At 48.2% G+C, this 25,392-nt stretch overlaps 1 protein-coding gene across 1 annotated transcript in view; it reads right to left on the reverse strand.

Moving 5' to 3' along the window:
• Positions 1 to 14,474: 14,474 nt before the first annotated feature.
• The window catches only part of Lamp1 (lysosome-associated membrane glycoprotein 1), a 36,184-nt gene continuing 25,266 nt past the window's right edge, over positions 14,475 to 25,392 (reverse strand). The window contains exons 4-5 of the mRNA XM_084595578.1: positions 23,537 to 23,722; positions 14,475 to 15,848 (exon numbers count right to left, since the gene is read on the reverse strand). Coding sequence (XP_084451704.1) covers positions 15,706 to 15,848; positions 23,537 to 23,722 — 329 coding nt within the window. The 3' untranslated portion in view covers positions 14,475 to 15,705. The remainder of the gene's footprint in view (positions 15,849 to 23,536; positions 23,723 to 25,392) is intronic.

Genomic DNA, 25,392 nt, shown 5'->3' on the forward strand with positions numbered 1-25,392 from the left:
CTACCCAGCTTCTTTCAAATCCTATTGATGAGCTTGACCGTTTGGTTGACAAGGGAAGGCTCGAGGACGTCGAAGCTAATTTGAATTCCCTTCCTTCAGATGACACAGATACGTCACTAGGCACAGTTCTAGCATCTCATAGCTTATATTGCAGGATATGTCGCTAGAAAGTTCATGAAGAAGTCAAAATGCAGTACTTCCTCCGCTTATCTCATTTCAAGCAAATCGTGCGCGTCACAAAAATAAGAAAATCAATTTATCTCAAACTTCGACCACGGAGGTCTTCTTTATCCGTCCTCGGAGTTTGCAAAGCTCGTGCACACGCTGGAAGGGTCTTTCAAGGTTTTTTTTTTTTTTTTTTTTTTTTTAGTTCAAGAAAGATTAACGCAAGTAGCCTGCGTGAATTTGCTTTGTTTTTGCAAAGCGTAGAGGTTTCCAAGTTTGGTAGCCCTACTCATGACAAAGAAATGACACTTAACATAGTGAAGTTCTACGTTCTCATGCGATTGCGTTTTTATGCCAAGTCGCTAAACCAAGAGCAGACCTCTAAAGCAGAACAGGTAAAGCACCTAAAGCTGAGGAAGTCCAAGTATTCGTGTTTGAGGACTTTAATCATTCTGCCTTTCTCTTGTGTGTTTTCAAATTTAGCAGCTTAATTTATTCACGGCCTAGTACAGTTCATTAATATTCTCATATAGTTCTGTACAGTTTTATACGTTTGTACCATATTCTTGCCATAAAGGCCGGAATACATGCAGCGTTTTTTCCACGATTTTCGCGCATCGAAAACTGCCGCGCCGACGCGACGCCCAGCTCGAGATACATGGAACGTCGAAGCGGCGCGAGCGCCGCCGCGGATGGCTCGATGCGAAAGCAAATACATCAGCGAGCGGAAATAACCGCAGAGCGAGGTACGTGAGAGAAGCGACGCTGTGCCTTGTATTAAAATCGCGATAGGGCGCATTCCAACGCTACTGTGCTAAAAGTAGAAAGCGTACACAGGTCACACAAGGATTTGGCTCGCTCGAATGAACGAAGATACCTCGGAATGCCCGCTCGGATACCAGCGGCACGGTTCTTTTTTTTTCTTCTTTATAAATTTCGCTTCAGGGAGAAAACAAATACATTACGATCCGAGAGCAGGTCGTATACTCACAAAAAAAAAGCGACATTCCGTGCTTGATTAAGCGTTTATTTTTACGATAATCACATTTCTGCGGCCAAACTGCCGCATACCTCGACAACCATGGCGGCCATGTTGACAGCGGCTGCTCAAACCGGAAATGCCAGCTTTCCGCGCTCCTATTGGCTCGCGTCGACGGTAGCTTCCGGTTCGAGAGGACGCCGCGCCGCCCGCGCGTCAAATATCTGGTAGGGCCAGATCGGCGACGGCGCGCGTTTTTTCTGACGCGGGGCGTCGAGTGCGCGCCGTCGGGCGTAAAACGCCGGTTTGACGCGGCAAAAACGCTCCATGTATTCCGGCCTTAAGTTGCGATTTTTTTTTCACGTCGTCCATTATGTGGTTTCGTTCATTGCTATATGCTCTCATTCATTCATTTCATTTTGAGTAGAACTGCCAGTTCATATGTATTCGCCCACATTTAAATAAAGTCATCAGTAAGCGCTGGCATAATTTGTCTTCAAGCAATCTTCACATACCTCTAAAAAGTACGCTAGCCTAGCCTAAAACACCATTCACTGCGTTTTCAGTACGTGCGAGCGTCGATGGAAGACTTCAGTCTAGCCCGCATAAACCGGTGCATCCAATATCAAAAATTTACATGATCATAGAAATACGTTAGAAATTCGTCATTGAACCTCCCGCTAGTGTTCGATAAATAAAGCGCTCAATACGTTCAGCAAATATATATTGCCGTTGCTTGTCAGTTAGTCGGCAATCTGTATCTTACAATGCCTGTATTTGTATTGCCGTTTCCTGACGACGGCCGCTTATTTATAGGGAACTAGTTGTTTTGTTCATGAACATAACCGTTTTAATACATTTAGACCAGCATGTGGGAGCGACACAATTTATTGCGCCTTCGGAGTCCGATTGAACTAGCGGTGACGGTTCACCCAGCTGTCTGCTCCGCGCTCACTGCGCTCCTCTACGCTCCTCCTGCACACAGCGCCATCTCTCCTGTCATCGCTGAAACGACCAGCTCGCCGGCGGCAAACGGCACACTTCTCAGTTCTAGAACACTATACCTGTGAGATCAAACCGACCAAACCTTTCAAGGGGGTGTTGTGGGATGGATGGATGGATGGTTGGATGGATGGATGGATGGATGGATGGATGGATGGATGGACGGACGGACGGACGGACGGACGGACGGACGGACGGACGGACGGACGGATGGATGGATGGATGGATGGATGGATGGATGGATGGATGGATGGATGGATGGATGGATGGATGGATGGATGGATGGATGGATGGATGGATGGATGGACGGACGGATGGATGGATGGATGGATAGATGGATGGATGGATGGAATATAGGAGTGTCCCCTTTAAAACGAGGTAGTAGCAGTAGCTATCATGCTCATCTTTCTCCCTATATCTTAATTATTGATTTAGAATGGTTAACTAAACCATCATTCTATTTATTAAATTTTTGTTCCTACATTACTAACATTATGTCACTTATCTGCTTTTAAGCCACCAATCTTCCAGTCGTTTTTTGCTCGTTTCCACCGCCGGTTTATTCAACCGGCCACTGTTATCTCTAAACCCCAGAGCTTCAGGAAGAGTGATTGCGCCTGCATCAACTTCTGGATGGATACCATTACATTCGAGTATAATATGGTCAATTGTTTCACTGGAGTTACCACATACAGCACATATGCGTCATCTCCATTGTTAAATTTCTTTTTGTAGCTGCGTATTCTAAGGCACCCTGATCTAGCTTCAAAAAGTAGGGCACTGCCTCTTGAGTTATCAAAGAAATCTTCCTTCCTGATCTGCATTTTCCACTTTCGGTATAATTCCACACTCTGTTTCTTTTCCATCGAATTTATCCAATTTTTACCTTCTGTGTTTTTCACCTGTTGCTTAATGCTATTTATTTCTCCGTCCTTGTGACTAGCATACTTCCTAGTTAGTTTCCTAGTTCTTTTCCTCCATTGTGGGTCAATGCTTTTTAAGTACAGGTATTTAAATACTTTAGCTACCCATCTGTTACTGTCCAATTTCCTCAATCGTTCCTCATTAATATTTTACTCCGAGCTTCCCGTACTTCGAAAGATGCCCAGCCCATATCTCCCTGTACCGCCTCATTTGTAGTTTTGCCGTGGGCACCTAGTGCCAATCGTCCAACGGATCTCTGATTTATTTCTAATGTCGACTGTACCTCTGATTTTAGGCACAAAACCGCATTTCCGAAAGTAAGTCCGGGCACCATAATTCCTTTCCAAATACCCCTCAAAACCTCATACCTATTGTATCCCCACAATGCCTTATGCTTCATTATCCCGGCATTCCTTCGCCCTTTGGCCTTAAGTTATTGCTCATGTTTTCCAATGTATGCCAATCCTTCGTTTACCCATACCCCCAGGTATTTATATTCAGCTACTCTAGGTATTTCATGGCCTTGTATTTTAAGACCCTGATCAGTTGAGCCGTTGAAAGTCATCAGACCCGACTTAACTGCGCTAAAACTGAAGCCTAGAGCGTCCCCTTCGTCTCCGCGATACTTAACTAGAGTTCGCAACTCTTCCAGACTGACGACAGCGCCCCAAGCGGCAAGCTAACCAGGCGGACCGCCGGGGGACCCCGGCATGGGCGAGCGCGCCAAGCAGAGCGAAAACGGGCGCCATTACCCGATGTATAAATACGTAAACAGTTTTGCTTGTTATACCGGCTGCGTCTATCACAGTTGATACGTTTTCCAGCAATCTCCACTCCAGCTGAAGACTCGTCCAGACCGGCCTTCCTCATGATGCACTCAACATATAGGTTAAATAAGCAGGGCACAGTATGCAGCCTTGTCTCACTCCTTTCTCGATCAGAAACCAATCAGTAAGACCATGCCCAGTTCTGACTGTGGCCTCTTGCCCTTCATACAGGTTCCTGAGGAGACGGATGAGGTGAACTGGAACTCCAATCTCTTGGAGAGCTTGCCACAATCTGCTGTGATCTACGCAGTCAAACGCTTTCGCATAATCAATAAAGCAGAAGTAGATGGGTTTCTGGACCTCTCTTGCTTTTTCCATGATCCAGCGAAGGTTGGCAATCTGGTCTCTAGTTCATCTGCCCTTGCGAAACCCGACTTGCACGTCCGGAAGCTCCCGATCCACATACTGCTGCAGTCTACCTTGGAGGATTTTCAACATCACCTTGCTATCATGCGAAATAAGCGCGATCGTGCGGTAGTTGGAGCAATCTTTGGCACTGCCTTTCTTTGGAATGGGGATGTAAACTGACCTCCTCCAAATTTGACATAATGTATACAGAACGTTAACAGCGTCATGGTTGAGGTTTTGAAGCAACTCAGCTGGAATGCCATCAATTCCGCTAGCTTTGTTCTTAGCAAGGCTGGCTAAGGCCCATTCAACTTCACATCTTCAGGATGCCCGGCTCGAGATCAGTAATCACAACCGTCTTATGTTGGGTTTGCACATCCGGGTCCTTGCTACCACACCGCAATCTATCCTTATCTCCGCCGCCTCCTCCCTCACAACAGCGGAAGAAACGGCGATAGCGCTGGCCATCGCTGACCCGCGCGTACGCGTACAGTCCTCAGTGACTCAAAAAAAGCAATTCTAAATTTCTCGGCAGACTGCATGCATCTGCCTTTCTGCTGCACGTATCCTGCGTGACTGCACTCCCGACCACAAAATTAACCTAGTCTGGGTACCCGCCCACGCGAGCAACTCTGGAAACGATGGGGCCGACCAACTTGCTAAAGGATTAACAATCCGGGCGGTCGGTCTCATGCATCCAGACGCACTCGCTGAAGCCCCCCAGACTTTCGCCGAAATGACCAATTTTCATAGAGACACCTTTTCCCGCCTCCTCACCCCGACCTCGACCGAGCACAAACCACCCTGCTCCGCATATTACAGACAAAATCTAACATTAATTACTAACGGGGAATACGACCCGCGCATGTCCAAAATTGCAACAACGGAGAACCCGCCACCCAGGCGCACATCCTTTGGGGATGCGAAAATAACCCGCCCCCAAGGGCATAAAGCCCCTTGATGGGCCCTCCTGCCAGCTCCCTCTGCGGAAAGCTGGCACAAACTCCTTACCAAGCCCACGGCCGGTCTCGAGGAAGAGCGCGCACTCTTTCTTACGGCCTTCTCAATCGCCGCGGGAACAATGGGAACGTTTCTTCTTGAGTTACGCCATCCGCCGCCGCAAGAGGCGCGACCTGCTCACTGTTCGCTCCGCTCTGCTTCGGCGGCGGCGGGTGGCCTTTGCCTGGTTTCGCGCTGTCGCTCGCGGATTCCGTGGTGAATGCAGCCCCGAAATGAAAGAACACAGGAGGTAGATGCTGCAGCGGCATGTCGTTAACGTACTACACACGTGAACGGAGTCTTTGTATAAAAAACACTGTCGCTCAGCAAACGTTCAACAAGCGTATCACATACATTGCGGCATGGTAGCCACTTTTGTCCATTTTAGTATGAATTTTTCCCAAGCCTGTACTAGAATATGAATAAAAAAAAACTGAATGAGCAGTGATCACATCGAAGGTTCTTCAAGGCTAACGTGACAGCATCTCGCCTGCAACAGCAAAACCGTCTTTCAGTGCAGTGGCTTACAAATGAATTCACCTGCTATATAGAAAGTATGCAAGAAACTTCTAAAGCGTTAAAGGAGGATCGACACTCTCACTAAAGACACATTTCAAGCCATATAGTTTGAGGCTCTCTTCGGGAAAGTAAGGCTAATGTGCGGAAGGGAACGACATGCTAGATGCGAGGGCCGTAACAACTAGCGGCACTTGACTTCATTGTCAAGACGGATGTTTCATCTGAGAGCAAAATCAAGACACCTTGCGTCGATTCCAAAAAAAAAATCATTTCTGCTGTACCGCAATCAGTAACCGAAGCACTGAAGGAAGTGACATCTCCTGCCATCCCATTATATACCCACTGTCACATATTCCGGTTTACCTTTACGTCGCTAGATATACCGTTAAGTTAATCAACTTCGGGTGTGACGCTTGCGCTATTCTTTTTGAAACTAGCGAAAGAAGCAGTCCCATGTACATTCTTCTACGAGGACATTCTAGTGGACTGCATTATCCAAAACAAGAGCTTGTTGCCCTATCGGACAAGTTTTATTTTTTGAAAAAGCTGCCGTGCACCTACTACACACAATTGCTCTCGAAGTACTTAAGACCCTGATTCAATTAGCACTTGAGAATTCACCACTGAGTTGCCCGGAAGCAATGTCATGTTGTAATTAAGGTCCGCATCTTTGATATTTGAAAAATTTCTCAATCCTTCTCGCCAATTAATTATCCCGAGAAAGTGATAGACAGGAACGAGATGCCAACTTCTTATGTGCACAAGCCGTGCTGAGACTGAATTTTCTAGCCGCAGTTCGCATTTTGAATTGAATATGAATGTCCCATTGCTCAGTGGCAGAATCCACTCTCAAGAGACGGCATGTGCGTCCTCGCGAGACTACATATACATCTTCGGTCTTTCAACCGACTGATATGTTTTGAACGAAGCCAGAACAGCCCACTCCACCAGACAACTGAAATTTTAACTATATGCGCAAATTTTTGTTCCTTACTCTGAATCTGAGACGCGCCATGAATTTTCGTCGGTGTTCTTTTGCTGTGAACGAAAACGGCAGCGGTTGACAAAATCTCTACCATCAGTTTGCCATTCACTTGCGTCAGGTCGCCCTACACCTATTAACAGCTTTAAAAGGCACACTGCATAGCCTGATACATTTATTTTCGTACAAAATGTAGGGCAAAAAGTGTTGAGGTAAGTGTACCCGAAGCTTCATATTCGACCGTGCACCGCCGCCCTGACGAAGGCGCGGGCGCACGGATTATTGACTATTTATTCCTCGTACAAGATAAATCTTAGACGTTGAATGCCGCGTCTTTGTATAAACCATAAGGGGTGAAATGTCAGGACCTGCGGGTTGCAACTGATGCGGGCGGAGCGAAGCGCACGTTTCCCTTGCGCGTGAGCGGCGGTAGAAAGGGGCAGCAGTGGGGCGGTGGCGACCCCACCGAGGCGCGGCAGGCGGTGGAATTCTCGGTGATTTCAACGCTCCGCATCAAGCATGGGGTTACCACTACGACATGCTTAAAGGCCGACTGCTTTGGGACGAATGGCACACACTCCATCTGAACCTCTTAACGGATATCACCCAACCCACTCGGAGAGGAACGGGAGTCTCGCGGGACACAACCCGGGATCTCGCCTTTACGGGACCGGGGATTGCAGCTACCTGGTGCAATACTCGGGAAACATTCGGAAGCGACCACTACGTTCTGGAGATTGTCATTCAGGAGCCTACTCGACAACGTATGCGACTAGCTAAAGTGGTCAACTGGGACTGCTTTCGCGCCAAGCGAAAAGAGCAAGGCTCTTCCCAACCTATCACAGACATCGCCGCTTGGTCAGCCGACATCCTCAAACAAGTTGCAGATGTCACTGCTGAAGTTGCTGTGGAGGACTCCGTACCAAACTGCGACAGATATTATGCCCAACTGTGGGACCGCAAGCGCAAGCTGGAGGTCCTGATGCAAACTCGCAAGTGGGATCGGAATCTTCGACGACGGCTCGCCCGAGTCCATACAAACATCGAAAACTATGCCGTAGAGCTTACACGCCAAAACTGGCACAATATATGTGACCAGATGGATAAAGCTCATAACGCCAGAATCACCTGGAAACTACTCCTACACCTCCTCGACCCTGAAGGGAGCAAGTTCCAAGCCCGCCAGCAGCTCCAGCGTATCTTCCACCAATCTCCGGGCACCTCAGACGCCCTCAAACAGGAGCTAGTAGACACCTACATCCGCCCAGGACCGGTGAAATCTTTCCCTCCTTATCAGGGGAAGGAAAACGTCCGTTTAGATGCTCCCATCACTTTACCGGAGGTACGAGCTGAGCTCAATCGTCTCAAGACAAACTCAGCTGCAGGCCCGGACCGGATATCTAACCGTATGCTTTGGAACCTCGACGATGCCTCGATTCATGCTCTCACAGACTTTCTGCAAAAATGCTGGGAGCGGGGAGCCATCCCGCAAGAATGGAAATGCGCCAACCTCGTGCTCACCCCCAAGCGGGCAAACCACCTACTCTCTCGAACTTGCCCCATTTCTGTCACGTCTTGCGTGGGAAAACTATTGGAGCATGTAATTCAGACCCGTCTTATTCGTTTCCTAGAAGAACATCACCTACTTCCAGACACGATGTTTGGTTTTCGACCACAATTGCGGCCCCATCATGCTCTTGCTCTAGCATCAGGTGCTGACACATAGCACTTTGGACACCAAAGTCATAGTTGGTCTAGATGTCGCGAAGGCCTTTGACAATGTCCGACATGAAGCTATTCTGCAGAACCTCCAGACCCTAGGGGTGGGACAACGAACGTATCTATATATACGCGACTTTCTCACGAACCGCACAGTGCAACTTGACACCGGCTCAGGAGATCCTTCCACCATCTCTCCTGGAAGCCGGGGTACACGCCAAGGCTCAGTGCTTTCTCCACTCCTGTTCAGTATTGCGCTGCTTGGCCTGCCCAATCTTTTGGCAGATATCCCCCACTTGCACCACAGCCTATACGCCGACGACCTCACTCATGGATTACACACGGCAGTGACGCGGCCAGATCGAGGAGACTCTGCAGACAACCATCGATCGCGTTGGTACCTTATTGGCCACAGTCGGCCTGTCCTGCTCGGCCACCAAGTCTGAATACATCATTGTCCCAACCCAGGGAAGACGCCCCAGATCGCCTCCGGCATCCTTCAATCTGAAGTACAGGGCACTCCCATACCCCGTACCGACCGAATCCGTATCCTGGGCCTTCATCTACAAGATAATGGAGGAAACGCCACTACTCTTCAGCGAATAGATCTGTAATCCAGATCAGCCGGCCGCCTGCTCAAGAGAGTCGAGGCATGCGCGAATCCAACCTTTTGCGCCTCGTACAAGCCTTCGTTTGTACGCGCATTGCCTATGTTGCCCCTTACCTTCGCCTCACGCGAACAGATCGGGAACGACTGGATGCATCACTGCGCAAGGCATACATGACAGCATTGGGTCTACCCATGTCCACTTCCACCACCAAACTGATGACCCTCGGGATCTCCAACACAGTCGACGAGCTGATTGAAGCGACTCTAACTTCCCAATATGAGCGCCTGATAGGAATCGCTCCTCTGAGGGCGACTTCTACGTATATGGACCTCACGCCTGAGCAGAGACTCAGTCTTCGTATACCTCCGCTTCCCAAACGTATGATGCATCCAGAGTATCATACAGAGCACAGAGCCGACCGAGCCCGGCAACTCCACAAACGTTTTACCGGTCGCCCCGACGTTACGTACACAGATGCCTCCCACCACCCCTGTCGCCCCGCTATGGTTGCGGTTGCATTGGCACCGCACCGAAATTAGCACAACGCCTGCAGCGTCCTCAACGCCGCAACTGTTACCACCGCAGAAGAGGTTGCCATCGCGTTAGCTCTGATCGACCCCTCCACCAAAGTAGTCGTTAGCGATTCCCAACAGGCAATTCGTAACTTCGATGCAGGTCGTATATCCCGACAGGCACACACTATCCTCCGATCTCTCCCCTTACCGTCTACACCTCGTCTTCTCATATGGACCCCAGCTATAGTGCTCTAGAAGATTGGGCAGTGTGTCGACCGCGCCGCGAAATGCATGGGAGCGAGGGGCCGCTTTTGCGATGACGGAGGCGCCGCAGCGCAGAGGGCGCCACCAGCAACTGGTGTGTCAGCCGTCCGAGCGCCCGCGTATGCGCGCTGTGCGGCGGGGCGGATACCGCGCGGACTGTACGTTCTTGTTTGCGTGCGTCGTCTCGAGCTGTTCGCGACAAGATTTTACAAATATTCCGGTTAACGGTGCTCAGTACTGTTAGCAATCACCTAATTTATTTTCCATTTTGGCCGTCGGCAACACCTCGGGGAAGTAACATGACAGGAGTTGGCTCCGAAGAAAACAGCTTGGAGAGGGCCGGCGTGCGACTCGCACAGCACGCTTCACTCGCCGTACAGCTTGCTTTAGCATTCCTAAAGCACCTAATTCACGTCCAGAAATGTAGTCGTTTTGAAAAGAGGGCAGTTTGGAGGCAGGATGTATGAAGAAGTGAAACATACAACACGTGCGTTCGAGCGCTGACTAAAACTGGTCACAGTAACCCCATTATCAAAACAGTCCAAAATGGTATATTCCGTTGTTTACCACGCCAACTATATGCCGACTACAGTACGTCACTGAAGCCACAAGAGAAGTCGGCATTCAGTTGGAATGAATTAAATGTGGACTACCCCGCATGGAGGTAGAGATGACCTAATTGTTGAAGAAAATGTTTCCATTCTAGGGTACGCAAGCCACTGGTAATATGCAAGTCATTGCCTCCAGAAGATGGCTGTAGTCCTGTTTTATGTACATACAAAATTAAAAAAAAAAATGAATGGCTTTGAAAAAGAAATAACGACGGAAAATAGCGGACGCAGACTATACTGGTATACGCTTATTCGCTCCCGCTAGATCATCCTTCTGCGAAAGAGAGGTTGTGAGGCCGGCACGGTTTCTCACCACGAACAAAAATAGCGCTATAGGTCCGAAGCTAGGTCGCAAAATACTCAAAAATTTGGCTCTATGCACGGTCCTTCTCGACTGCTTTGCACTTCAGATTTTGCAAACTTCCTGTAAAATGTGAAGGTTCAAAAAGTTTGCCTACTTGGAGCACCAGAAAAGCTCCCACTTGAAGCAATGAAATTTATAATGTTTTTGCGGCTTCGCTCTTTGCGAAGTAAGCGAATCACGGCAAGAGTTCCCAAAGGGAAAATAATTAAATTCCCTTGGAAGTATTTCACGTGTAATATCAACCTTGCTAACAATTACAGTCTGGTTAGTACTGCAAAAAGCACTCGCGGCAAGTAGCCCGATTATATATAGTCCGGTAAGCAGTAGTTGCAAGTATATCCAGTCGATTACTCATATTTCATACCACACACTCAAAGAATAAACGCATATTATGTCCGCATTTGATTTCGGCATTATTTTAATTGCTTGCGTATTAGGTGTTCATCTTTTTCGCATTTTTCCGCTTTCTCTCGGTGCGCGCCAAGAACTGCATCATACCTGCCAATTCGACGCGTAATTATAAGTGCTTTTATTTTTGTTTGTTTGCTCTGTACCATTTGATGCCAGTATCCGCCCTCAAGTGCCCGCGATGAACGTATTACGTATGTGACAGGTTTAATTTTTGACATTTTATTTGAAGTAATGCCGTAGCTGTACTTAACTTTTTTTTTTTCATCGAAACAGCTGGTTCACCCTTTGGTTAGTGGCACGCAAACAAATGTACGTGATATACGTATATGTTAATCACGAACAAAGAATAAATGCTTGAGTCGCGTATACCTTGTTTATTTTTTTTTCTGCCGCGGTAAATACCACAGTGCTTTAAATTAGTACGGTAGTGAATAAATGTGTTTTGCTCGCACACTGTATTTGTAATTTATATAAGCGGTGATTAGGGCACATAAAGAACACCGATTAAAGAGATATATCGAGAGAGATATATATCGAGAGATATACTGACGATTTAAGATAAACGTTGTTATGTATTAATAAGCGCAAGCTGCAAAATGTAAGCAGGTGTTCGTAAATAAGGTTTATAAAAAATAAGTGTTCCTTATTACGAAGCTTATTACGAAGGCCTTACGAAGCACAAGCTTTGATTCGCATGTACACTGTTTTTCTCCGCGTGCTAATAGCGCTCCTGGGCAGTAGCCTTCATTCCCTTACGGGAAAAACGAATGCAAAACACCACGCTTCGTTGCAAACATCAAGTACAAATTGCTCATCTGGACGATTTGTAACTGTCCGCAGGAAGAAATGTTGAGAGTTTCAGATAACGATTCAAACACAGCGCGCTGCTCCGAAGGGCTACCTAAGCGTGCACAATGTGTCCAGATAGACGTAAAAGAACGGCAGGGATCAGTTTAAGCACCTGGAATAAGTCGCCTCTTTATTAATTATCACACTAATTGCGTAGCGTCTGAAAATCGCTTCAAAGAGAACCGCATCCCTCCTCTGTACCCCCGCTATCCCGCGGCCGCTACGCGCCGAGCGGCGAACGTGGCACCCCTGTTGCACGTCGCGCCCTCTCGCGGGAGTCGGTTCTTGTCATCGCAAAAGCGGCCCGCTCTCCGGCGCCGGTCGTCACACTGCCCAATATTCTAGAGCACTATACCCCAGCTCACGAGGCGCTCAGCGGGAACGCGCACAGGCGCATGCTCTAGCCCGAGAACTCAGCTACCGGGCGGAGCACTCTCCTCAGCCTGCCGCTTCCTCTGACACTCCCCAAAGCACTCATTCACGCCTTATTACAGCATTATCGGCATTATCGCTCGAACGGTGTCTATACCCCCCTGCACACCGAGAACTATCCCGGCGCGAGGCCGTCCATTGGCGCAAAATACAAACAGGATCCCTTTCCCAACCCATGGCTATATAGCAAAATTTCCCCAAATCTTATTGCACCTAGCTGCAAACACTGCTCACAACCGGCCACATTCATTCACATGGTGTGGACATGTATACGACACAACGCAGACAGTATACAGCTACAATGGATGCGTGGGAGTCTCTCCTGCGTACCACCGAGCTCGCCCAACAGCGCCAGCTCATTTTGCGCGCATTGGAGGCCGCAGAGTCCCAAGGGATCCCTGCTGACCTTCTCTAAGCAGTGCAACCAGACCAGTCTTTCGGCTGGTTCCCCTTCTTTGGGAGTAAATAAAGAATTTATCATCATCATCATCATCGAGACCGGCCATGCCAAGCCAGACAATTTCAACTTGCACTTATTTCGTGGGCACAGGATGTCGCTCCCATCTGGGGGCCGCACAGGACCCACCTGCCCTAATTCACGACATCTGGGGCAAATAAAGTTTTCCCTTTCTTGTTGGGTCACGTGAAGTCTGCGCGTACGCGATTTAGATTCTTTTCGTGCTTTTTTTTTTCTGTATGGTCACGTGTTACTAGCGTCGCATGCTATTTTGTATGCTTTTCTTGCCTTGTGTATTACCGAGTCACGTGGGATCCGCTGGAAGACCGTAGACCCGCCGAAGCGGCTGCAGGCTACTGCGTCAGAAGGCCTGTCCAATCTGCGATGAGCCGGGGGATTAAGAAAAGACGTCGAATTCAGGGTTCTCGTCGTGAGCATCTGAACCGCCGGAGCATCCGCTCCGGCGGTTCCAACAACTGTTCCTACCTCCAACACACGCACTGTAACATGCACGAATCTACCACTCACTAGCTTGAACACGTTGCAGTCTCAAGCCTTTCCTGCAGAGGCTTCATTTCTCCTACTGCCACTGATGGGCTTCCACAACAGCAGGTTTTACTTATTCTACAAAGTTGCGAGATATCCTCATCCCAATTAGAGCACTATATATACCCTTATACATACGAAGGAAAGTTTCCTTGCCACAATGAGCTCACAGCGAGAAGTTTCATTTTCAACAAAGCTGTTCAGGCTCCCCATATCCATTTTCAGAAGGCATTCATGACCTGCAAGTTGCCTATATTATTCCGAGAACTCTAAACTTATTCCCAAAACCTAGGCCAAAACCTGCCTGGTCTCAGTGCTTCTTTACCGTCACATTTGTTGCACTTCCGCACAGTATAGTGTTTTACTTTTCCTGCAGATCCCATATCTTCACTACAGATTTAAACTGTCTAATCATTGCTAAATGCAAGTGTGCAAGCCTCCACCACCTTGAATCTGTATCCTCTACTTTATTTACAGGTACACACACAAGATGCAACTGCTTCCTTTGGAGTCAATGCTTTTCAGAGGTGCCATTTTCAATCTGTGGACCACGAAATGCAAGTACTACACTACAGAAGACTAAGAAGGACTATGGCAGTCCACGTCCAGAATGGCTTTAGTAAAGAACATACTAGCGATGTGAACTATGAAGGCCAACGAGAAATCTAATGGCAATGTTAATGTGACCAATGTTGTAGCAGGCATGTTAGCCTGAAGATTTTTTGTGGCGCAGAAGCTTGTTGGCACCAAACTGCTCTAGGCACCTTTCGAGGCACAGCAATTTTCGCAGATAATTTCTCGCATTAGAAAACTTTAAACTGAATGGCTGAAAACATACCTCAATGATTGTAGATGCAATGCCACAAGTGAAATCTTCGTGTAGGTTCTATTCATGTGAAAAACGCACTGCAGAAATTAGTACCACAAAAAATGAAACACTGAAGACAGAGTCTAGAAAGTACTCTTTATTAACTCTCGGTAAAAACATTCAAACACCCAAAAAGTACTTCAGCTGGAGGAAGGGACCACTGCATCGCATCACAGGGCAATCTAATTGACAGTGTTACGCCATCCAGCCCCTAGGCACGAGCATTTTTCTTCTCCCCCCACCCCCCCCCCCCCACCCATGCAGTTTACAGCCTAGTGAAGTGAGAAATAGCCACGCAAGAGAAAGACTGAAGCACTAAGCAAGTGTAGGAACCGATGCTTCGTGGCCCCTTCCCCCTAAGTATATATACACACTTCCTTCGGTCCCAGAGGAAAATAAATTTCCAACAATTCGTGGCCTCAGTCCTGACTTGCTGCAATTCAAACTTAACACCTAATAACTGCACACACCCTCACCTAGCCTCTGAAGGACCGAGAGTGAAAACGAAAACTGCTATGCCATGGGCTAATGGCTAAGCTACAGGTGCATCAGCATCTCCTTGGGAGACCTCGCCTGCATGTCGCCTGCATTTGTGTGAGCAGTGCCATGGGAGGGACGCACTGGAGCAGTTCAATGCTTCCAGTACGGGGCGGGGGGGGGGGGGGGGGGTTCGCTTTGGCAGGGAATAACAGTGCACCAAGGTGTGGGAAGGAAAAAAAAAATGAAATTTCTACATCGCATGAGGCACCCAACTCACTCATCTCAGTCAGCTTGCCTAGCGTAAATGGCAGGGAAGGAGGGGGGCGCAGGAACGTGAATAAGGAATACAAAGCAACGAACGGATGGATGGGCGGGGGCAGAATTGAATTGTGTATGGATTAAACTGGTCAGCCGCTCAAAACTGCTCGAAATACCACAAATAAGGCAGCCGACAACCTATGAATCCCTAAAGTAACACTGTAAGCCTCAGACAACAACCGGGCAGGAGCAATGTGCCCACATTATTATTAAGAAGGAAAGTATTACGAGTAGAGTAGGGGAGCAAAAGGAACAGGGGAAAACTGAATGCACTAGTATCGTAGGGGACAAGAGGGGAGGCTGAACAGCTAGCCCGAGATACTGCCATACCCTGTCACTTGGTGCAACAGTCTGGCATCTCTAATCGAAGAGAAGACTAGCCATCAAAAGCAATGGGGAGGGTGGTTAAGAGGGGAAGAAAGGCAGAAATTTAAAAGGAAGTAAGAGCAGGGAAAAACAAGCAAGGAAAAAGAAGCGGAGGAGAAACAAGAGAATCTGAATCCAGGGAGTTGTTCCTAGACGGACTGGTATCCCTTCTGCCGGCTCTTGCTGCGGCCAATGAGGTAGGCGATGAGTACAATGATGACCAAGGCTGCCAGGGCCGCGCCAACCGCAATGGGCACAATGTTGCTGATGTCGCCCGCCGAGCACTCCACAGCTGAACAGGGAGAGAGAGCACAGAACAGGGTAAATCAGATGCACACAATACAATTTCACAGTGGGAACATGGTACTTTTATAGGGTGACCTTTACGATAACTGCACGTTAGAGACATAAGAAAAATAAGCTTAGGGCCCACTGTTCGCGGATCATGGGGTGGGCTTTTTGGTGTGCACTTGCGAGAGCTTTAGAATGAGGGACTGGCTGTCTATGAATTACAGTCAAACCCGGTTATAACGAACTGCGTAATTCAATGCAATTTGTTCGCTATATAAAGTATTTCGCTATAACCAAACCCGTTTATAACGAACTTCAGTACCAAATTCGTTATACACGATGTCCAGACAGCGCAGCGAAAATGCACTAACTAAAGAAAAACAGTGCCGCTCACCATGAATCTACAAAAGAAATTTATTGCAGATAAATTCTCACTTATTTGCAGTAGGCAGTGATCTTCGCCTGAACACTGCATTTAACTCCATCAGCGAGAATCGCACTTTCCACACGCGACACCATTTCCACAAACTCCAGTCCGCTTCCCTGTATTCCGGAGCAGTATCGGCGCAGATCGGTAGCAGCGAGGGCTTCGTGCAACGTCGGGCGAGGGCGATCGTCCTGCGGCGGCGGCTCCTCGGTCTCCTTGTTCGCACCAGATGCCAGCATGTCGGCAACAATTTCCGAGTCCAACGGGCTCGCTGTCACGGCTACGTTGTCGTCAACAGTGAGAAAATCCTCCAGGGCAACTTCTTCGGGCACAGCGTCCGGAACATCAGCGAGTTCTTCCCACAGCGTGGCAACATCGCTGTCATCTTGCACAGTGCGCGCTTCACTAGCAGCTTCTGCATCCTCTCGACATAGTCCAGCATGGTGGAAGCAGTTGCGGATTGTGGATTGAGTCACGTCTTGCCAGGCACGGTTAATCATTTCTATTGCGGCCAGCAAATTAATCTTGAGCTCGTCGTTAACCCGCAATTTCACCAACAGCCGCTCAACGACGCGTTTCCTGTAGCCCAGCTTGAAAGCGTGGATGATCCCCTGATCGAGGGGCTGCAAAACCGCTGTTGCGTTCGGTGGCAGGAAACAAAGCTCGATGTTCTTGAGCGTGACGCCACAGTGGTGCGCAGAACAGTTATCGAGGAGGAGGCAAATTTTTCGCCCGCTCGTTGCAAGTTCCTCGTCCCAGCCACGCAGCCACGCTTCGAACAACGTTCTGGTCATCCAGGCCTTAGAATTTGAGTTGTATGTGACTGGGAGTGAAGTGCATCCTCGCAGGCACATAGGAGACTTGAACTTGCCTATGACAAGCGGCCGCAGCTTTGATGAACCGTCCATGTTTGTCGTGAGAAGAACGGTGACTCGGGCCTTATTCAATTTGCCGCCATGGCACTTCTCATTCTTTAGCGCCAAGGTTCTGCTCAGCAGCAGTTGCCAAAACAAGGCAGTCTCGTCGGTGTTAAAAATATTGCACGGTTCGTATCTCTCCGTGATAGCACGCCACAAGTCTTGCATCCACTTTTCAGCACTCTCAGCGTCCACTGCTTGGCTTTCACCTGCAACTACCTTCCCGGTGATGGAGTAGCGGTCTTTAAATCGTTGGAGCCAACCACTGCCCGCTGTAAACCCCTCGACGTCCAGGACGAAGGCAAAATCTTTTGCCTTCTGTTGTAGCATGGGGCCAGAGACCGGCAGATTTTGTGCGCGAACGTCCAAGAACCATTGGTACAGCGCTTTCTCTATTTGGTCGTAAGCCGGCTTGCGGTGGCGAAAGCCGTCACCATTTGGTCGTTCCTGTGCATTGCCTCTGATGGCCGACTGGTTTTTCAAAATGGTGCTTAACGTGCTCCGCGGAATCTTGAAATGCGCGGCAACGTCAGACTTTTTTTCGCCGCGGCCAACGCGGCGAATTATCTCCAGCTTGTCAGAAAGCGGTAGGGCACGCCGCTGCTTCGTCGTCATCTTGCAGGATGTAGCGCCGGAATGCAAGCCAGCAGCAACGTAGGCACGTCCGGAATCGTGAGGATAGCAGCAGCACGACTTGCAAACGCGAACAAAGAAAGCTCCGAGGATGCGGGAAAGTTCGCCACTGACGCGTTCGTTGTTCGGAGGCTGCCTTCCCTTCGCCCAAACTTGAAACCAGTTCTGGCCGGTGTTGCTTCTTTCTGGAAGCGCAATAGGTCCGGAGCTGCTCAAACGTCTTTGATCACATGGTAGGCAGCTGCCGAATAGGAGCGTTGCAAAGAGAGGCTGGCCGATGGCGCGGATTTTAAAGGCTACTCACGCTACTCCGGGTGACGGCCGCGCATGCGTACAGGAGGGTCCCTCGTGGAAGCTGCTGTAGAGAGCCCCTCCTGCGTTTTACGGAAGCGTGGCATCGGCGCAGAAGCACCCTAGCGGGCGCGTGATGACGTATGCGCTGTGCGAGACCTTGGGGAACGGAGCCGTCGCCAATCCCCCTCCCATCTGACAACGGCATGCGCTAGAAGTATTGCGGCCCGGCAGCGTGGGCTGCCCGGAGAGAACTCTGAGCCGGCATAAAGGCCCGCCCGTTGGCGGGCGTTTGGCGACCGATCGCGCGCGCCGAGTTCGCTATATCCGATGTGTAGTTCGTTATAAAAAATACATTTTATATGCATAATGCTAGCAGAAATTCTAGTGTTCGATATAAAACATAATTCGCTCTATCCGAGTTCGTTATATTCGGGTTTGACTGTATATTGGCTAGTTTCAGCACCATTTAGCTGAAAAGCGAAATGCAAGATTTCTGAGGTTTAGTCTCCACATTTGGTTGGTTGCTGGTGGGGTTTAACGTCCCAAAGCGACTTTGGCTATTCTCATCAGTAAAGCAAAAACCAGCAGTTAACCAGTAACTATCGGGTGAAATCAAATACTATGGTAACATCTTGTCAACGCATAATTATTTCAACACCCTGTCTTATCTCTATGGCGATAAAACAATGCCTAATCTTAAAATTTTGTTCGCATTTTGTGGCACAAGCATCTAATGCCAAAAGCTTTAAATACTTTAATGCGAAATGCCTTAAAGCAGGCCTTGTTGGAGGTGAAAATGCGATTCAGCAGCTATTTCTAGCTTTACAACAAAAGCCCGGTAGAGAAATATTAAAATTCGAGTACAGAGGATGTCAACCAACCAGCACCATGGTTTTAAAAATGACAACTCACTGTGCAAAGATATGAATGGTCATAGCTTATACAGGCAGCAGTCTTGACCAAGTCTGCACATCAGCGCATTTCATTCTGTGCAAAGGTCTTGGACAATGTTAAGAGATCCCTACTTTCATTGCTTCATTGCTTTGAACAAATTTAACCCACCAAAAGCAGTTCTGGAGGATAGGGGCCACTGCCTAAGTGCGCTTATACTGAAGACTCATACAGGAGAGTCGCGAAGAGTGATACCACAGGAACCATTCAGCAGCACTGATCTTCAGACTTGCAAGGGCGATCGACAGGTCGCTTTTGTTTACTTCCGAAGAGCTGCTGATCAGTTAGTGGATTGAGACTCCCAGTTGCAAAGCTATAATAGCAAGCAGCATGCGAATGGACCGAGGATTTTCAGTCAATGCAACTTGCAAGTGTGAATGGGCTTTAGCAATGTACTGCTTGCCAGCGTCCAGGTAGGACCATACATCTAAGAGGCATGCTCTGTGGATGAACTCCTAATCATTGCGGCCATGTGCACTGCAGGTGTCCACAAAGAACCGCACATTCCAGTTTTGAGATTTGAACCTGCTGCTGACTTCGCAGCTAAGTTGCTGAAAAGTTACCGTGTTGTCCAGGTTTTTGTGCAGGCCTCGTACCACACTGACAGCAACTTCAGTCCCTTAAACTAGTGTGGGCTTTTAGACTTTCCAATCAAGATTCTCTGTACCCGATATGTTGCTAGCAACCATCACAACGATATGCTCTTTACTGTGCTTCCTGCCATGGCAAGTATCACTAGACACTGGAAGTCATTTGGGTATCTTAAAAGGTAATGTAGCTTCACTGTACTGAAAAAAACTGGCATAGCAGTGACATGTCTGAGTAGACGATAATTTTAAGTAATTTGTACTGAAAGAAAGAGCAATTTATACTGCCTCAAATTCATTGGCCACTTATCAAACTTGAGGCTGGCCATTTCGAGAGCAAGCATCTCTTGTCACCTACTTCAGGTCTCAGAGACTGGAATCCGCATTGCAACTGTAGCACACGACCACTCAGGAAAGGCTTCTTGGTGACTGCCACCTCAAATTTTTCCTTTCAAACGGGAAAGAAAGTTTGACTGCTTTGCCAAGACTTATATTCCATATAATCTGTTTGCTTAAGGCCCGTTTACACTAGGCAGATCTATGTCGGCGGACTGTCGCCAGGCGCGTTTTTTGCGTAGTCGTCGTGCTTGTCACACTGCGCGGACGCCGACAGCGCGCAGATGGCCGACCGACAGGGATGTTGGTCGGCCGACGGCGTGAGCGAAGCGATCGGGCTGCCGTCAGCCGATTTCCTAGTCACACTAGGACGACGCGATGCCTCACTGCCCGCGCCGACCAATAGTAATCGCTGCCTTCACCTCGCCCCGCCCACAGTCGCGTATCTCGTCTCGGCAGACCCCGGGGCTACTGATTTCGATACCTGCTTCTCGCTTTTTACCACATGTTCACCAAATAGCGCACGCATTCGCTAAATGAATACTTCATGATAATAGTAAATGCGTTGACAATTTCCGTGTGAGCGAGAAATTTTTGTCGGGAATGCGCCGATAACAATGAGTGCATGCCATCGCTGCTGCAGTTTACATCTGTGTACATACACACACGCTGCTCTTTTCATGGCAATACAACCGCCTGCCGGGCTCTACTTTACTCTGGTATTTTCTCTTCTCACGCTACGGCTGCACATTATACATTTACACAATGCGATAACTCCGCAAGAAATGCCGATCAGGCGATATACTGCATGAGATATGTTTGGGATTTGGTTGTTGACATCGCACGAGAGCGGCGCTTCCTGCTAATTGTATTTTCTTTCTTCGATGCAATCAATGCTCGATTCTGATTCCTTTTAATCGGAAGTATGCTCGGCAACCATTTGCAGGAATTAAAACTGTTATTTTTGTCCCAAGAGTGCCGCCGACTACTACCAGCCGCCCTCAACATTGCTCGGCAGACCGGTTACGCCGGCGTTTACCGCTTTTTGTACCGGCGTCCCGTGATAAAAGCAAACGTCGGTCTTAGGTCACTATAACCAAACTTAACCTCGATGACCGTTCGCACTCGCTAAAACATGATAATTTGCTCCCCACGATCTCTGAAATCGCACACGCGATTCCTGCGGGCTCGCTAGGCCTACTCGCCTTCGACGAGGCCGACGTCGACTCATGTTCAATGAAAAAAGCACACCCGCGAGTGTCGAAGTGTGATAATATGAACCACCATCCTCCCTTGCCTATATTTTAGCATGTATATGAATCAGGGAAGCGCAGCCATGCACAGTACGTCATTCACCGGCCTTTCATTTTCGCTTGCTCTACCATCTGCCGAGGACTGATCGGGCGACCGTCAGCCGATGTGTTTCGTCGGTGTTGCTGGTCTGGGAACTTGACACACTACGACGACAGGCGGTCGTTGGTTGTGCTGGCGTCGTTGTCGGCCTAGTGGGACTGACTGGTGCATCAACGACAGGATCGGCCGACCGACCCGCCGACGTCGGCGTCGCATCGGCCTAGTGTAAACGGGCCTTTAGAGATATATTCCTGGACAATGTCACTCTGCAACCCGCTGCTATGCACTTGCTGAACGATTTTCTTTGCTGTGGCACACAATTATCAGAGCTGCCGGCACTGTTAAGTGCACAGCAGCCACACCAACTGGAGGGAATAAAAAATATGGCAGACTCTGAGCGGGAAAAGAAAAAAATTTCTGCTGAATTTCTTTGGCCATAGCAGAGGCGACGAAGCTGAAACAATGAAATTTAGGAAATGTAACAGAGCAACGGCATGCAACCACAAGACAAGAAAACACAACGTGACACACTGCCCGACACTTCAAGATGCACCATCGTCATCATCAGCCTGACTATACCCACTGCAGGGCGAAGGCCTCTTCCATATTGGCATATTGGTTAAATGGCTTGTCCACGTGTTACACAGCTGCTGCACAGATTTATGGGTGGAGAAGCAGACTGCATCCAAGCACCATTAGCCATGCAATGCTGGCATGCATGGCTGTTTGATATGCCGACCCAAGGAGGAAACTGCACCCAAAATTGCCTACAGGCTGTGCTCACTGCAAGGCCTCCCTTCCACAGGAAGTTGCATGCAGTGAATTCAACATAGCTCATGTTTTACAAGAGAACCAATTCAGGGGTGGAAGTAGGCTAGAGCATTTCGGAGCAGCTCAGGGAGCAGTAATAAAGCCTATCTGGAGCAGCTTTGGAGGAACAAACGAGAGTTCGGAGCATTCGAATTATGTTTTGGAGCACATTTGTAGAATCAAACGCTTTTAGTAATTGCAAGTTTTTACAGAACAACTTTCCAAAACTGAATTCGGCACCTGACAGCAGTAGGCCTTTTGCCGAACAACCCATCTTCTTACACTGCTTACACAAGTGTTCCCCCTTGAACTTTATTAGAACAGCAAACCTTTTTTTTCTTCCATTTAATAACCCTTTCAATTTTACTTTACATATTCCTTTATGCCCAGAGGCAATTAACAACATTAAAAAAATATTGCAAGTTTTTGTTCCCGGCACACCAAAGTATCCAACTGTTCCTAAGGTACATAAGTACCCAATTCGATTCCTTTCTATTCCATGTTCAATGCTTTGTTGACTACACCTGCACCTCTGACAAGACAAAACAAACAGTCAAAACATGTACAGATATTTAAAATAACACAACCGAGCTGTGAACAGTTTGGAAAACACTAACAGCAAACCGAAAGCTTGCTTCTACACTTCACAAGTGAACCAAGTCTACTAAATCTGACTATTTTCACATGATAAATTCAAACGTGGCATCTACCACTTCGATGTGCTCAAGCACCACCACTAGTTAGAACTTCACATTAATGAGCAGCCCATTTCTGCTATCTTGTGCATACCCTTTTTTTGATCCGATGCATGTGCTGAAAAATTGCAGGGCACTAGTCAGTAGTACCTTCAGAAAGGATGAACAGCACTCAATGGTAGCCTTTTCCTCCTCCAGATTCTTTTGCTTCACAGCCTTCTACCAGTGGCTCTATGTTTTACCTGAGCGACACTGGTACTTCCTTAATTTAAACAGACTGGCGATCGGCCCTGCATGGGTTTCCAACACACTTGAGAGCGTGTCTAGTGAATGCCACCATTGCAGGATCACCCTCTTACATTTTAAACACTCTTGTTACTAACAGAGGCGCGATGGTGAAGTAACCGCTTCTTTTCACAGCTGAACCCTCTAACAACTTGAGCTGTTCTGCTTAATCGATGGCAGAGCATCGAGGCAGCAGAGTTTGAGCAATGGAGCAGGAAAAGCAGTTTAGAGCAGAATGGAGCAAATTGAGCAGCACTTTCACTCCTGCCAATTGCATGGTCTGCTTTAAGTGAGTGGCAGATTGTGCTAGCTGGACTAAATGGCAACAGACAGACCGCATAAGCACCAGAGGCCACACCCGTTATCAAGTGGTGCACAAAACAGAGGGAGGCAGCACTGACCAGTGCCAAACTGGCCCGTCTTCGCTGTGCCGTTGACGCTCATGAAGGCCTGCAGCTGGGCATTGAGCACATCCAGGGTGACATTGCTGCCCAGGTAGACTGGCTGGTCCACGTTGCAGTGGTAAGACCGTTCCTCAGGCACGCTGTACAGCACGAAGGAGTCGTTCATGACAGTCACATTCTGGCCTGAAACAATAAAAAGAAAATTGCAGTGAATGGCACGCACTCAGATGCAGAGAGACACGACACAAAGCGGATTGCTCTGGTTAGTTTCAACCATTTCCGGCCCTTTAATATGCACCAACATATACTACATGGGCACGCCTCCTCAGGCATGGCAGCCAAGCATGCGAGCCACTGAGCCAGCATGGAGGTGCGGTCCAGTGAGGGAAGAAATGTGCAATGTCAGGGAGAGCTGTGAAGATTGTTAACCATATGGAGACTACACTTGTGGAGTACCAAGCATAACTTTATTTCAAATACAAAGTAATCATTGATCACTTGCGAAGAATGCCTCATTTTTACCAGGTGCAGGCTAAAACAAACCCATGCAGAACAGTCAAGAATGCTGAAAGGAATCCTGAGAACAGACAAATGACTAATAACCATGCTTCTGCACCACTGACCATTTGTCTCCCATGTAAGAAAGGGGCATGCCACTGTTTTGAAACTGCACACTACCGTCAGTACGGCACATGGGCTACACATGGCTCTCATTTTCAGCGGTCCGCACCAGTAAGCATCAATTCCACATAGCAACACCTCCGAGTAACACTGAACTTTCTAAGCGGTCAACCGCCATCCTTTACTGGCCTCACCAGACTATGCTAAAATATGCCTCCTGGCCAACAAGGGAAAGGTTGAATCTACCTATCAACTGGGCCTAAGCTGTACACACTGTGGAATGTATCAATAATGCAATGAATATTGGACTCTACATTTCTTTGCTTTCACCGCTAGGGAGACTATATCTGCTCATCCACAGAATACAGTGTCAAAGGGGCCATTCAAGGTACCAACACAGGCATTGATCTCCGACATGGCCTGGCACTGATTGCTTCGTAGACCATCATCATCATCATCATCAGCCTGATTATACCCACTGCAGGGCGAAGGCCTCTCCCATATTTCTCCACTTAACCCGGTTCTGTGCTAGCTGCATCCACTAGACCCCTGCGAACTTCTTAATCTCATCCGCCCACCTAACTTTCTGCCGCCCCCTGCTAAGCTTTCCTTCCCTTGGAATCCAGTTTGTTACCCTAAGCAACCATCGGTTATCCTCTCTTCGCACTACATGTCCTGCCCATGTCCATTTCTTCTTAATTTCCACTAGAATGTCGGTAACTTTAGTTATTTCTCTGACCCACTCTGCACGCTTTCTATCTCTTAATGTTACGCCTACCATTTTTCGTTCCATAGCCCTCTGGGTTGTCCTCAACTTAAGTAGAACTCTCTTGGTTAGCCTCCACGTTTCAGCCCCATAGGTGAGTACAGGCAAGATGCAACTGTTGTATACTTCCTCTTGAGCGATACCGGTAAGCTGCTAGTCATAATCTGCGAGTGCTTGAGACCATATGACATGGCAAAGTTGGCAGCTAGCTCAGAGACCATGCAGACATGTTCATACGGCCTGGTCAAAGTGGTACATTTTTTGTAGCGCAATTTTGCTTTGGAACAGTCATATGGACAGATCAGCAAATGGCATTCGCCAGCTCTTATACAATTGGAGATTTCTTATTTTTTTGTTTTCAGTTGCAGGTAGCCAAACAAAGGTTAGGACACTGCATGTGAATGAGATCATGCGACTGAGCAAAGCTATCATATTCGCTGCTTTGTAGCTTCGATTCACGTGAACT

Source organism: Amblyomma maculatum, chromosome 2 (genome assembly GCF_055883805.1).
Source record: "Amblyomma maculatum isolate TAMU_Amacu chromosome 2, ASM5588380v1, whole genome shotgun sequence".
Taxonomy (NCBI): domain Eukaryota; kingdom Metazoa; phylum Arthropoda; class Arachnida; order Ixodida; family Ixodidae; genus Amblyomma; species Amblyomma maculatum.